This window comes from Mastigoproctus giganteus, chromosome 9 (assembly GCF_048544385.1).
Source record: "Mastigoproctus giganteus isolate SK-2022 chromosome 9, ASM4854438v1, whole genome shotgun sequence".
In the NCBI taxonomy this organism is placed as follows: Eukaryota; Metazoa; Arthropoda; class Arachnida; order Uropygi; family Thelyphonidae; genus Mastigoproctus; species Mastigoproctus giganteus.
Genome location: NC_143583.1, coordinates 176,311,657 through 176,326,673, shown reverse-complemented (window position 1 = coordinate 176,326,673; position 15,017 = coordinate 176,311,657). Strand labels below are relative to the sequence as shown.

At 37.1% G+C, this 15,017-nt stretch overlaps 1 protein-coding gene across 4 annotated transcripts in view; it reads left to right on the top strand.

The window, feature by feature from the left end:
- Positions 1–15,017, top strand: part of LOC150080903 (syntaxin-binding protein 5-like) — a 795,970-nt gene that overhangs the window by 517,698 nt on the left and 263,255 nt on the right. Inside the window, exon 21 of one of the 4 annotated variants that reach the window (XM_090381037.1) lies at positions 959–1,003. The exons of the other annotated variants lie outside the window; for them this stretch is intronic. Within the exon in view, the coding sequence (XP_090237163.1) occupies positions 959–1,003 (45 nt within the window). The remainder of the gene's footprint in view (positions 1–958; positions 1,004–15,017) is intronic. 4 annotated transcript variants of the gene reach the window in all.

Sequence of the window (15,017 nt, the reverse complement as noted above, 5' to 3'; positions counted from 1 at the left end):
ACAGAAAAACCAAGTACAAACTACTCAGGTTAAAAAGACATTGCTTTATTAGGAGACTCCATTGTCAGGGAAACGGGGAATATTTTTTGTTATAAGAATAGGTGGAATAGAACCAGGGAGCAACTATTAATGACGTCACCAACAGATTGTTGAATTTTAAGGGGGATAAAGAGAATATTATTATTCATGTGGGGACTAATGACATTAAACGTACACGATCTGATGATTTGTTGGGAAAATACAGGACCATACTGAGCAAATGCCACGAGCTAGGCCACAATGTCTGTGTCTGCAATTCTGCTCAGACATGATTTTTTTTTTTTTTTTTTTTATATGTAAACCACAAACACGAGAGGTATTAGAACCTATAGTACTTAGTATCGTGCTTGGGTTGGACATTGAGAAGACGAAAGAAGATATTTGTTGACACTGGACTTGAATTTCTGTAGACTGTAATTTTCAGGAAATACGTATGAAGGAAGGTTGTTCCAGAAAATGGCAGTTGAATGGATAAACGAGGAAGATGAGAAGTTGGTTCTGTGAGTTTGGAGTTGAACAGTAAATGAATGTTGGCTGGTGGCGGCACGTGTTAGGACTGTTTTGAAAGAAAGAGTGGGAATTATAGAAGCCAATTCAGAAGAACAGTGCCCATTGAAGTATCTGTAGAAGAGGCATGCAGCAGCAACAGTATGTCTATGAGAGAGCGAGTGGAGAGACTCTGTTAGAGATGAATCATTAATTAACCTAAATGCCCTCTTCTGAATGGAATCAAGAAGCCTAAGAGAGGTTTTGGGGGCACCACCCCAGATGTGGGAACAATATTCCATGGCAGGGCGGATTTGCGATTTATACAGAGTGAGCAGCTGTTTGGAAGAAAAGTAACGCCGAGAGCGAAAGAGAAAACCAAGTTTTTTAGATGCAGAGGAAGCAATATTTGTAATGTGCTTGAGATTAGAAGTCGGTAATCCCCAAAAGAAATATATCATTTTGCCTAGAAATCAGAGTTTCACTAAAGATAAGCATAGGAGCAGAAGAATCCTTTTTGCGAGATATAAGACAAGATTGAGTTTTAGAAGGGTTGAAATCAACTAAGTTGTCTTTACCCCACTGGAGAATTACTTGAAGATCGGCAATTAAGGAATTGGTAGCAGATTTTCGAGAAGTTGAAGCTGATTGAGCAGGACAAGGTTTCTCAAAATGGAAAGTGGAATGCAATGTGCTATCATCGGCAAAACTATGGATAGGATTTCCAGTCAATGGAAGAAGGTCATTAATATACAAGAGGAAAAGAGTGGGGGAAAGAACTGAACCTTGAGGAACACCGGCATTAGTAGAGAAGTTAGAAGACAGAGAGCCATCTACCCTCACCCTCAGTGAACGATCAGAGAGAAAACTGGATAACCAATTACTAAAAACAGTTGGCAAACCATAAGATGGAACCTTGTTTAGAATACCTTTATGCCAAACACGATCGAAAGCCTTTGTGTTTCACCGAACACAAAGTGTTTCACCGAACCTTTCCATTGAATTAGTCCATAAATGGGTAACATAAGCCAGAATATCACCAGTGGATCGACACTGACGGAATCCATACTGGCGATCGTTGATCAGACGGAACGTTTCTAGGTAGTTTAAGAGTTGGCGGTTAATTGATTTCTCCATTACTTTAGAAAGAGTAGAAGTAATTGCAATGGGACGATAATTGGATGGGAGGGATTTGTCACCCTTTTTAGGAACTGGCTGGATATGAGCAAATTTCCAAGCAGAAGGAACAACACCTTTGGAATAAGAAAGTAAAAAAAGGCGGCAAAGAATAGGACTAAGTTCAGGAGCACAGGTTTTGAGAACAAGTGGAGAAATACCATCGGGTCATGGAGCTTTCTTAGCATCAAGATTCTTTAAAATCCTTCTGACATCCTTTGACATAAGACTACAAGAGGCATTGAATGGAGCGTGTTGGGAATGGTGGGAAGTGTTTTACCACTATCATTAATACATGAGTTGGAAGAAAAATGGGATGCTAGCAGGTCAGCTTTATCCTTGGCTGAAGTGACAACAGAACCATCTGGTTTGGACAGAGGTGGGAGCGGAGATGGGCAAAAGTTGCGGCCAATAGCTTTGGGAAGAGACCAGAATGCTCGGCTACCATTAGGGCAAGAAGCAAATTTTCTACTCTTAGCCTGTTCAAACTCTAGTTTGGACTGATTAATAACTGCTTTACAATTGTTGCGAGCTTTGGTGTACGCAGAAAATGAAACTGAAGAATTAGAAATGAGCCAATTACAATATGCAACGTTCTTCTCTTGAACAGCCTTAGCACATTTATTGGAAAACCAAGGTTTAGATAGAGGACGAGATTTTAAAGTGGAGTGTGGGATATAGGATTCCATTCCTGCAAGAATAATTTCACTAACAAGATCTGAGCAAATGTTGACATCAGAAGTTTTGAAACAGTGATCCGACCAGGGAAAAGAAGAAAAGAAGTCTCGCAGGTCATCCCATTTTGCATTCTTGTAATGCCAAACAACACGAGGTTGGGAATAGCCATGAGATAAAGGTTCCGTTGGAGAAGAGACAATCACCAAGTTGTGATCTGAAGTGCCTAAAGAACCTCTCACTTCGACCATGTACTTAGAAGGGTTGTTTTGAGAAAAAGATCAAGCGTATTGGCTGTATGATTAGGATTGGCCGGTATTCTTGTAGGTAAATGAACAATCTGTGCAAGGTCATTAGTAATTGCAAAAGCCTCAGTATCTCGACCAGCTGGGTCGGTGTGACTAGAAAACGGAAGCCAGCTAGAGTTGTGAACATTAAAATCACCAGGGAAAATTACCTCACTGTTAGGAAAGTTGGAATGGGGAAAGTCAAGTTGTAAAGAGAGGAAGTCAAAGAGCTCCAAGTGATTAGTGGAGTTGGGAGAACGGTAGAGACAACAGATGAATTTGACACAATGAGGTAGAGAGATTTTAAGCCAGAGAAGATCAAAGAGAGGAGATTCCAAATTGCCAAGTCTCTGACAGGGAATATCAGAACGGACATATGCACAAGTACCACCTTTGAGGCGAAAGGAATCATAAACTGAATAATTTGGGCATCTGAGATGAACAGTAGTTGAATCAACGAATAACTGAGATTCTGTCAGAAAAAGTACATGGGGTTTGGCAGACTGCAAGTGGAAATGGACATCATTGAGATTAGAATTGAGACCATGTATATTTGTGAAATGAATTAGGAAGTGCTTGGGAGGTTTAGATCTTTTCGCAGATAAGCTTGCTCTATTAGTTTGACAATTCATGGTGTATTCAATAGTAAGAAAAAGTGTGCGGGACATGCTGTATGAAGTAATGAAATTTTTGGATGTGGCGTACACATGGTAAGAATATACCCAGATCCTTGACATAACGTTGCCTCGACAAAGCTCCTCGCATACACACTACTCGGACTCCCTCCGGTCACTATCTGGCAGAGTAGAGGTAGCAATATTATACACTAGCTGATCCGGAAGCCTCCTAGAGAGTTACGAATAGATTCAGTCCGGTGTACTAACTAGCGGCCGGCCTGCGAACACCGTTTTATAGCTGTACCCTCAAAATGTAAGGAATATTGGATCTCGCCACGGTGTTCGTCATAAGTCATCAATCATACTGCATGATGGAAGAGATAGGGAAGCGTTGACTGGAATTTAGCTCTAGAGACTAAACATGGGTTGCACCACTTCAAGCCTCCAATAAGCAAAGGAGGGATTATATGTTAAAAGCCTTGTGGATTAACTCAAGACTTGAAGGACTCTGCAATGCTTTAGGGGGGAAAATTTCTGTCAGCATGGCCCACACTTGTAGGTAGAAGGAATTTGTTTTATAGAGACAGGATACATTTAACAAAGGTGGTCCAAACGTTTTTGCCCGTATTATTTGGGATACTTTAAAGGTTCAGGGAACTGCTAGTTAGGGGGGATGTGGGTAATACTGACACGCATTTATCTGATAATATTGGTCAAAGTAACTCTTGCATATACCTCAAGAGTTCTTATCTGTTACCCCAACTGGACATATTATCTAGATGTTCTGGGGGCAGAAACGTTTCAAGTGAGCAGGTAGCTAATGCAAGGGAAGAGAGCCTAAAAAACTTCAAGGGTTGTGTTAGGGTAGTTACATATACAAGAACAGTAAGTCTTAATTGTTTATATAGTAATGTTAGAAGTGTCGTCAATAAAATGAGCGAATTCGAACTGCTGGTTAAAACAAGTAACGCGGACATAATAGGGCTTACGGAGACGTGGTGCCACCCGGAAATTGGGAATGACGAGTTTCGGTACAGATTGTATAATGTATTTAGGAAGGAAAGGGTAGATAGAAGGGGTGGTGGGGTAATGCTTCTTATCAGAGGCAGCCTGAGTGCGACGATAGCTTTCCCAGATTCAGACGTTTCACGTTCTAGTATATAATCTGTATGGTGTGAGATAGTTGGAAACAAAGGTATAATGCGAGTAGGAGTAATCTACAGACCAGGTGATTGTGAAGATTATGACGAAAGCCGCTACATGAAAATGGGATGGGCAAGTAAGCATCAATATCTTATTATGGGTGATTTTAATTTGCCTCTAATTGATTGGAGTAAATGGGAAGGAAACTCGACATGGGGAACAAAATTTTTAAATCAACTAGATGACTGTTATTTGTATCAACATATCAGGGAAAGTACTAGAGAAAAGAATATCCTAGACCTCATCATCACCCATGAATCAGATGACATAACAGGGCTGACAGTAGAGGAGCAGGAAGTGATCATGGAGTCCTATGGTGGATGATGACGAGAGAGATGTAGCAGCAGTAAAAGGCAAAGGAATGGGTTTTAATTTCAGAAAAGGAAATTGCGATGCCTTAAGGTACTACATGGCCTCTATTAACTGGGTAGATATCGCACAGAGAATGAATAAATTTGAACTGTGGTATGCTTTTAAAACAATCACAGATGCCTTGAATGCGTATTTACCATTAAAAAAATACTCCACAAGGAGGGTTTCAAGTTGGATGAATAGTGAAGTTGCCACATTACTTGAGTAGAAAAAGGTGGCATGGAAAGGTTACAGAGCAATAAAAAGTACTGAAGCCTATAACAGCTACAAGATGATCTGTAATAGAGCCACAGAAAAGGTTCAACAGGCAAAGGCAGTTTATGAGAAATCACTAGCAAACAGAGCGAGGGGGGGGGATAAGGAATTCTTCACATATATAAATGCCAAGAAGAGCAGGACAAACCAGATCGGACCTTTACGTAAGGGAAAGGGGATAGTATTAAATACACCAGCTGCCGTTGCAGATGAACTCAACCGTTATTTTGCATCGATATTTACAAATGAAAAACCTTTTGTGGCAATGGGAAATTGTGAGAGCGATGTTGAAAAATATGTAATTAATGATATTGAAATTTCGCAAGATTATTTAATGAAAAAACTTTCAAGCCTACAGGCCAGTAAGGCTCCTGGAGTTGATGGAATATACCCTATAATCTTAAGGGAGGCGGCAAGTGAGTGCATTGAACCATTGAGGCTAATTATGCGAGCATCACTAGACTCTGGGGAGATTCTGTTGGATTGGAAAAGTGCCAATGTAACTCCCATACATAAGGGTGGCTCTAAAGAGTGAAGTGGGAAATTATCGACCTGTCAGTCTGACTTCAGTGGTAGGGAAAATCATGGAGGCAATGATCAGGGGTGGAATTCAGGATCATTTGGATTGAATTGAAATTCTCAAGGATACTCAGCATGGTTTGCTATTTTGAAAGGGTCACTCACGAGCTGGATTTAGGGAATAATTTCGACATTGTTTATTTAGATTTCAGCAAAACGTTTGACTCAGTCCCACATGAGCGGTTGCTTTATAAGCTGGAATAGGTTGGAATCACTGGGAAAATCCTTAAATGAATAGTAGGATGGCTTCAGGGCAGGAGGCAGAGGGTTGTGATAAATGGCTATTCCTCAGATTGGGTTGATGTAAGAAGTGGGGTTCCCCAAGGATCAGTATTAGGACCACTGTTGTTTTTACTTTCCATAAACGACATCAATGAAGGGATAGAGGGCGTGATGTTTAAATTTGCAGATGATGTTAAAATTGGTAGCGTAGTTAATGATCACTGTCAAGCTGAGCTTCTTCAGACAGACCTAGATAGACTTCAGGAATGGTCAGAAAAATGGCAGCTATACTTTAATCCAACAAAGTGTAAGGTATTACACCTGGGAAACAGTAATCCCAAAATAACTTATTCACTTGGTGGAGTTCAACTAAACCCAGTACTGGAGGAAAGGGACTTGGGTGTTACGATACGGTCAGACATGAAATTCTCTGAGCATTGTAAACAGGTTGCAAGGAAGGCCCATGGTGTCCTATCGATGATCTATCGAACTTTTGTAAGTAGAGATAGGGACGTGATAATCCCATTATATAAGGCTTTTGTTAGACTACACTTGGAATACTGTGTTCAAGTATGGAGACCGCACCTAAAGAAAGACATCGAGCTTCTTGAAAGGGTGTAAAGATGGGTAACTCGCCTGGTGAGATCGGCAAAACGCATTGTTATGAAGAAAGACTTCGAATATTGGGTTGCAGAGTTTGGAAACTAGACACCTTAGAGGAGATTTGATTGAGGTGTTTAAGGCTCTGAGAGGCATCAGTAAAATGAATGAGGACGAAATTTTCAAGATTATAAATGATGCTAGAAGTAGAGGACATAAATTCAAGTTATGGGGAGAAATGTTTAGATTGGACTGCAGGAAGTTTTATTTTAGCCAGTGAGTTATAAATTACTGGAATAAGTTGCCTACATGGGTGGTAGAGGCTGACAGTTTGGGGAAATTCAAAGGTCATCTGGATAGTATGATAGTACCTTCAGGTGAGGGAAGTGCATAGGATGATGGTGTAATTTCCTTTTCTTTTATTAATTATTATTTTTTTATTTATTTTTTTAATACTATTTCATTATCTAGGTGTTTGTGGCCAGAAATTGTCAGCAGATCAAAATGCTGCAAGTGAATTTTCCCAAAAATGTTTAGATATTATACAAAAGGAAAATCTTACTCCCGAACAAGTCTACAATTTGAATGAAACAGGAAAAAATTTTAAGCTTCTTCCAAAAAAAACACCAGCACCACAAGAAATATTCGTTGCTGGTTTCAAAATGAATAAACAGAGAATCACTGTGGCCCTTTGTACAAATGCTGCTCGGAGTCACAAACTGCCCCTTTTTGTTGTAGGAAAGTTGGCCAAACCAAGAGCATTTAAAAATGTAAATTTCAATGCTCTACCAGTTTACTACAAAGTCCAGAGGTCAGCTTGTATGGATTCTTTTCTATTTGAATTTGTTCTAAAAGTTAAAGCACATTTGACGTATTTGAAATTACCACACAAGGCTGTTCTTGTCCATGACAACACTTCAACGCATTCCATCAACCTACCTGATGACATCAAGGTGGTGTTTTTACCACTTAGTGTTACATTTTGGGTGCAATCTATGGATCAAGGTGTGATGGTTAGTCTGAAAAGGTGTTACAGAAGAAAACTTCTTTCAGAAATTCTTGAGAAGACTGCTAATGAAGAAGCTGAACTCACTGAGGCCCTTAAGAACATTAACTTTTTCTTAACTTCCTGCATGTTGGCATCTGCTTTTGAGGAAATGCCATCATCAACGTTTGTGAGGTCATGGAGAAAACTATGGCCTGGTGTCGAAAAATTAATTGAAACTGCGATCTGGGCAAAGAGCCATGTGCTGAGGATCTGACAGACCACGACAACATTGCTCTGATTAATAATTTGAAACAATTATCAGAGTTCAAAGACCTGGAAGAAAGAAACATTGATAAATAGTTTGTAGGCAATAGCATTCTAGAGGTTGAAATGTTAACAGACGATGAAATTATCAAAGCAGTTAGTCAAGAAGAAATGGCAGAAGATGAAGAACCACAAACTATGATCAGAGATAAACTTAACAAAAGAATGAGTAATTTGGAAGGAAAAAAAGCACTTGAAACTGTGATAAGATATATCGAACATCAAGATAATTCATCTGCCATTGATATAATTCTTATGAAAAAGTGTGATTTTGCTTTAAAAAACAAATTTAAATCATAAAGACAAATGAATATTACTGATTTTTTATCTAAGAAAATGTTTAATAAACATTTAAATAGAACATGCTATATACAGCGTATTTTTTTTTTATTATTATTTAATTTACAACCTATAAATGGTATTTTGCATGCATTTTTGGATTAACCGGCCGTTGGTTTATCTGGCCTGAGGTTCAGTCCCACAGGGGCCTGTTAATCAGAGGTCTACTGTATTTCCCTCCTTCTGTGGTAAAAAAATATGATTAATAATGTAGAAGAATATATAATTAATAATGTATAAGAAGATACGATTCTTAACTATGGATCACCTTCACGTAATATCACAGCTAATAGAGAACGCAAATGAATATAAAACACCATTATGCCTGGCATTTGTGGATTATGAAAAGGCATTTGACTCCATACAGCATAAGGCAATGTTTCAGGCACTGGAAAGACAAGGCATAGATATAGATACACTTGATATAGATGTAGGAAAGGAAAGGAAAAAGCTGACTCGAGTAAATAATACAAAGGTCTTTGAGATAACAGAGGAGGAGAAAAAGCAGTATGTACTGGAACTTAAAAACAAGTTTGAGCTTCTGCAGACTGCTGAGGACCAAGATATCGACGAGGAATATTACAAATTTCTGAAAGTGATAAAGCCCAAGAAACCTATAGGGAAACAGAAATCCAAAGAAGAAAAAATTAGTCAAGAAACACTTGTCATGATGAACCGAAGACGAAAAATGAAGAGCGAGAAAAACACTGACAGGGAGAAAATTGAGTATACTGAGTTATGCAAAGCCATTAGAAAGAGACTCAGAGAGGACATAAGAAGATTTAACACAAGAAAAGTAGAACAAGCATTAAGGGAAAACAAAGGATTTAAATCAGCAGCCATGAGCAGTAATGCAGAAAGACAAATGATACTGAAACTGAAGAATAGCAATGGTGTACTTATAAACAGCAGAGAAGGCATAATTCAAATAGCAGAAGACTACTATAGAGAATTATACAAGGAGCGAGGGAATGATACCAGCAGTGGGGAAGATGGATTGCAAAGTAGCAACACATACGACATACCCGATTTTCTTCCTGATGAGGTAGAACATGCATTGAAGAAAATGAAGAATCGGAAAGCCCCGGGGAAGATGAAGTTACGGTAGAGTTGTTAAAATTGGGAGGAAGAGACATAACACAAAAACTGGCAAGGCTCTTCACAAAGTGCATTAGAAAAGGTGTGACACCTAAGCAGTGGAATAATGCAATCATAGTTTTGCTGCATAAGAAAGGAGATAAATCAGAAATTGGAAATTATAGACCAATTAGCTTGTTATCCAACATCTACAAGTTGTTCACAAGGGTCATTACTAACAGATTAGAAAGTATACTTGATGAGAATCAACCGAAAGAGCAAGCTGGCTTTAGGACAGGATTCTCAACTATGGATCACCTTCACGTAATATCACAGCTAATGGAGAAAGCAAATGAATATAAAACACCATTATGCCTGGCATTTGTGGATTATGAAAAGGCATTTGACTCCATACAGCATAAGGCAATGTTTCAGGCACTGGAAAGACAAGGCATAGATACCCCATATGTTATGATTTTGAAGAAAATATATGAGAGTGCTACCTCCTTTATTAGACTAGACAAAGACAGTAGCAAATTTAAAATCGAGAAAGGAGTTCGACAAGGAGACACAATATCTCCGAAGCTGTTTACTGCTGCCCTTGAGGAAGCTTTCAGAAGATTAGACTGGTCGCAGAAAGGAGTCAATGTGAACGGAGAGTACCTAAACCATTTACGATTTGCAGATGACATTGTGGTTATAAGCCACGATCCCAAAGAATTAGAGGAAAATCTTAATTAGTTATGCACAGTTAGTAAGGATTTTGATCTAAAGATGAATATGGCTAAAACAAAAGTAATGATGAACAAGTATGCCACAGAAAGGGAAATAATGATTGAAGGAGCAGTAATTGAAAAGGTGGAGTCATATACTTATCTGGGACAAGTTATTAGCTGTAATAATGATAAATGGCCGGAAGTCAAGAGAAGAATAAATTTTGGATGGATAGCATTCAGGAAATATAGTCACATACTGAAGAGCAATATCCCAGTTTGTCTGAAACGTAAAATAATGAACCAATGTATACCCCCCACCATGACTTATGGAAGTGAAACTTGGGCACTCACCAAAAGAATGGAAGAGAAGCTGAGAACTACACAGCGAAGAATGGAACAAATTATATTGGGAATCAGACTGTTAGATAAGAAGAGAAACACATGGATTAGGCAGGAAACTCAAGTAAAGGACATTCTTATCAGAACTAAAATGGTCTTGGGCAGGACACATTGCTCGAAGACATGATGACAGATGGACTAAGAAAATAACAGAATGGTACCCAAGAGGAGCTAGAAGAAAACCTGGAAGACAAAGGCGGAGATGGATAGATGAAATTCATGAGTTTTTGGGTAGTAAATGGATGGCCAGTTCTCAAAACAGAAGGAACTGGAAAGTTGCTGGAGAGGCCTTCATCCTGCAGTGGATTGAAAATGGCTGATGATGATGATGAAGAAGAAGATATAGAGCCTTCTTAACTGGACATCTTTGTCCATAGAACACAAGGAACAGCACACTGAAGGTTGAAGTGGAACTTGAACTATGTAATGAAGTAGTCCAATGTTCCATCTATTGTCTTGCTGATGCCTGAGAATCAACAGGCAGAAGCCCTCGCTTTGCTGCATGCCTCACCAGTGGGGATGGTGTGTCATGAGTATCTCCTCCAGTTGCTCCAAATTGGCTAATAAATGTATGGATATTGTTATTATTGTTGATTGGAGATGATTGGTCATTTCTTCCTATAAATTCTAAGTCTGTGGGTAGTTTGGAAAAAGTGGGATGATTTCCTCTAATTTCAAACAGTGAGCCATTCAGAATGGTTACCCTGCTCCTATTGATGGTTTCTTTTAATCTTTTCTTTATGTGGAAGCCTACCATATGCAAAAAGATTGCAGTTGGAGAATCCACATAACCCCAATCCAAAATTGAGGTGCAAAAGAATTGATGACTAGTGAGTTTGACTTCATTGATGAGTAAGAATATAGTCTGTGGTTAAGGATACAAAATAGGATCATTTTGGTAGGAATGGTATCCTTAATGGATCACAGTATCAGTATACAGTAATACAGTATCTTGCCTGACAAGCTTATTATGTCATCATTTCATAAAACAGTTGAATGCAAGAAAGAACTTCAACATTATTTACTGTCTTCAATAAAGCTTTTGATGCAGTTAGTATTAGTAGTGGCAAGTGATATAAGAAAACAAGCTTACACGGCATGAACGAAAAAAAAAAAAAAAAAAAAACTTCTCATGTGAATTGTCCATCCCCAGTAGTTTGTCTGGTTCTTTCTTTAATTTGTTCAAACTACCCACTTCTGCAATACCAGATGGATTTATGACAGTCAACTACTCTACTGGCTGAAGATAAATTTCTGCACATATATTCTGCAAACATCCTTCCTTGATTTGAATTTATGTCCCATGTGTATTCTGAGCAAGAGTAAGGATTCCATTGACTCAACATCCTGCTTACTCAATCCGCTCAAAGCCTAAAACACCTCAATCAGATCTCTTCACAGGTGCCTAGTTTCCAGGCACTGCAATTTGAAGAACTGATTTCACCCATAGATCTCTCTCTCTCTCTCTCTCTCCCCCCCCCTTCAAACTTCTGTTGTTGCTATTTCTTCTTTCATCACCTTATGATGTGCAACCTCAATCTTTTTCTGGCCACATACCATACAATACATTCTGACTCTTCATCTTTCATTCTGTCTAAACTAACAAGAAAATCATTGTAATGTTTTACTTGTAATATTGACCCCTGTCTGTTCTCCTCTTGTGCCCTGCTGACCCTTCAGAATATACAAAAAAGAAAGAAAAAGAAAAAAATTCGAGTTGTTCCCTTTAATACTAATATTTGCAGCTGATTATGACTTCCTGAATTATTGCTTATGACTGAAAATATTATGAAGTAAGAAAACACAATTGATACTGCCATAGGCACCTGCTGAAATTTCAGTGAAATATGGACAGGTGCATTACCTTGATGTTTCATTTGCATTTAATTTGTCATTTTGAATGGTTTTAGCAAAATTCTCCATACTGTTTAAATAAAATACATACATAAAAAATGCAATCCAAATTATAGTTGACCTGAATTAGTGAGCTTTTACTGTATAAGAATATTATTATTATTAGCCATATGGTGCAAGGAAGCCTGAGGCTTATGCTGCACCAGGCAAAAAAAAAAAAAAAAATTGAGTAACCCTGAGAGAGAGAGCAGCAGAAGGAAATCACTAAGAAAGAGAAAAATTATGATGTCCAGCTCAGGACATCATAATTTTGCCAAGCCCACATCACCAGATGTGAGCCCCTAAGAATATCCTAGTTTCTTAACCTGCAGTGGTGATGAGTCACTGATAGGGTAATGTGGGAATGCTATTTTAAACTCTTAACCCAGGTGTTTTTTGAAAGAAGTATTGTTTTCATACAGCAAAGAGAAGAAAACAATTCAGTATTCTCTCAAGATATACACTACTCTGCTGGGAGCATCATACATAATTTCCAATTTCATGCACTGTAAAGTGTGCCAAATGTGAGATAAACCTGAACATAATGTTTTGTTTTATTTTTTTATATTTTTAATAAAATAAAAAAAACATGCAATTACTGTGTTTTCCAAATAACACAGTAATTAATTACTGTTTTATTTGGAAAAACTGAGTCTGTTTCATTTTATGTTTGAAATGTTTTTTGTAATTTTCTGCCGTTTTTTTTTTTTTATATGAAAAATATAAAAACATGTAGCTTGTTTTAAAATTTTAATTTTATATTAAAACTTTTAAAAAAATACAATACAATGAAGATTGCAATCCATTAAGAAAATATGAAACACTGACTTTATTCTAGCAGATTTCAAAAAACCCAACAACATTTTCCAGAAATGAAAAAGAAAGTTGAGCACCTAGCAGTGACCTGCCATAATTTTTTTTCCACCCTTAGGAGTGCCACAACCGCCACGGTTAAATGATCATCTTGTGGCATTTTGTTGCAACGATTGGAGCTTTTTAAATCAAAAACATTAATGCTTAAGTAGTGTTAAAATATTTTTATTATTATTATTATCAGTGTTAGTTTTCTTCCCATTTACTTTATAACTGCACCACGTATAATACTTATTACAAGGATTTAATATCTTTGGATACATTTTTATGTGGTCATATGAACCAGGGCTATAATACTCAATACGTTCTGCATTGATATCAATATTTGTAAAAGAATAAGAGAAGAGTAAGTGAAATTTTTATGTGGTGCAAAGTTTGAGTGTTTCTGGCTCATTTCTATTTATCGTGGTTTAGAGTTTCGTGGCAAACAACAATAAAACTGCAGTCTAGTGTATGTGTGTGTGTGTGTATGTGCATGCGTGCACACACACGCACACAGTTATATGTACATATTTTATTGATGAATTGGTACATGAATTGAATTGGTCAAATTGACCAATTCATGTACCATAAACAACTCACAAAGAATGCAGTAATGTGTTACTCTTCCATTATCTTCTTAAAATAAAAGAGGCAGTGAACACCCTAGCTTGACTTAGTACATTATGAACTAAGGTGCCAATGCTCCATAAAAAATTAAACCAACCAAGCACCCTGGCTTCATTATAAAGAAAAGAAAGGGGAATAATACTTCAGTACAATTCCATTATCTATTCCCTTGCATGACAGAAGAAAATGTTTAAAGGATGAGAGTTTTTATTTATTCATTTACACAGCTAACTTTACACTTGTTAATTACTGTGTTATTTGCAAAAGGAACAATCAAAATTTTTTGAGGACACTTAGTCCTTAGGAAAGTTTTTCGAAGTGCACTTTTGCAAATGTGCTTCTGAAATTTGTTCCGAACTTTTGAGCTTGATTCAAGAAGATGGCAAATCTTTTGCAGAAAATTACACCTGATGGTTCAGCATTCATTGTGACCAAGAAAAAAAAACATCAGTCTTTGATGGTTTTTTTCTGAAATCTGCATTCAGAAAACATCAAGAAATTGTACTTATCAGAATCATAGCAAACAATGTAGATTTGTGCCTTTGATTTCTAAATGGCATTGTTCATTCAGAATTCATCCTAAATTAATCAGACCTGAAGTGTTAATTAAAAAAGAGGGAAAAAAATGTTTATCTGGCTGGATGGATTCTTTCCACTGACTTTGCTCTCTCTCTGTTTGGTCTCTCTCAGTTTTTGACCAAAAATAAAAAAACAGCACATATAGCTTGATCTTTCTACTTCCTAATTTTAAAACTTAATAAACAGGTGAAGATTTTCCTATATTTATGATATTAAAGATTTAAAGAGAATACAACAGATTCTCTTGTTTAGATCTTATTTTGAAACAAACATTTCAAAGTGAATTTTCCAGAAATGTTTTCAGCACTTGAGGTTATACACTTCAATCAACAACAGTATTGATCAAATTGTAAATTATCATTGTTTAGCATTTTCATTTTCAATGAATCTTTTTATTTTCCTAGATTTCATTTATTTTATCATTTTTTTTTGTTTGTTTCTGTTTTCTAATGCCTCAATTTTTGTATATTGTGTTCATTTTACAAGAAATAGAAATTTTGTTTGCAAGGCTGTTTCTTCATCGCATTCAAACTGTTAAATATGTGTTTTGAAATCCTTCAGTAGATGCAGATATCTTCTTGGTTATTTGTGAATTTTATTTGTTAGACTGTTATTGCAATAAATATGATACAGATTATGTTGAAGCAAAAATATCTATTTAAAAAAGGGGGGTTTTTCCCCCTTTTTTTTTGCTAAAATAAGCATTATC